The sequence below is a fragment of the Plasmopara halstedii genome (assembly GCF_900000015.1).
Source record: "Plasmopara halstedii genome assembly, contig: Scaffold_42, whole genome shotgun sequence".
Taxonomy (NCBI): domain Eukaryota; phylum Oomycota; class Peronosporomycetes; order Peronosporales; family Peronosporaceae; genus Plasmopara; species Plasmopara halstedii.
Genome location: NW_020186963.1, coordinates 579,180 through 579,848, shown reverse-complemented (window position 1 = coordinate 579,848; position 669 = coordinate 579,180). Strand labels below are relative to the sequence as shown.

The window sequence follows — 669 nt, the reverse complement described above, 5'->3', positions numbered from 1 at the left end:
TGGACTAACGGCAAGGAGGCTGTGCGAGCAATCAAAGATGTCGCACTAGCACAAGGGAGTGCGCAATCGTCATCAACAGAGGGGGGACGTTTCGTTTATTACAGTCCTTTGAAATTGTTCTTTTGCCAGAAGACATTCAACTACATCAATACCAGCTCTTGAAAAATGGTTGTCATGTGTAAGCTTGTTCTTTCGCCTTTTGCTTCTTGACAACGTTCTTATCGTCTCCACTGTTCATTATTTCGCCCTTTTCATCTTTGCGGCTACGCTTGATGCCTGATACCAATTCCAGCTCTGTCTCTTCCTCGAACTCGTCCCCGCTACCAGCAGATTTAGTACTCTCATTATCAGAAGGATCTACAGCCCCTGATGTCCAATTTATCTCGAGCTCATCGTCCTTGAGGATCGTCATTATTGCAACCAGTGGTACGTAAAAGCTTTAGACCAATATTAAGATTTGTTGAAAGTATAAACGAAACGTCCCCCCTCTGTTGATGACGATTGCACACTTCCCTTGTGTCTAGTGCGACATCATTGATTGCTCGCACAGCCTCCTTGCCGTTAGTCCATCTCTTCTGCTTGAGTTCCTCCATCACCATGGCACACGCCTTCAATGTAACGGTGAACCAAGAATGGCTACACTCGGTAATTGTTAACAGGTCTCGTATG

The 669-nt window shown here is 45.4% G+C and overlaps 1 protein-coding gene across 1 annotated transcript; it reads right to left on the bottom strand.

Moving 5' to 3' along the window:
- Positions 1 to 172: 172 nt before the first annotated feature.
- On the bottom strand, positions 173 to 599 carry PHALS_09484 (uncharacterized protein; the record flags this gene model as incomplete). The annotated part of the gene is made up of 2 exons (XM_024723292.1): positions 173 to 437; positions 508 to 599. 2 exons carry the CDS (start codon positions 597 to 599, stop codon positions 173 to 175), a joined length of 357 nt encoding a protein of 118 aa, XP_024571727.1.
- Between the last annotated feature and the right edge of the window lie 70 nt (positions 600 to 669).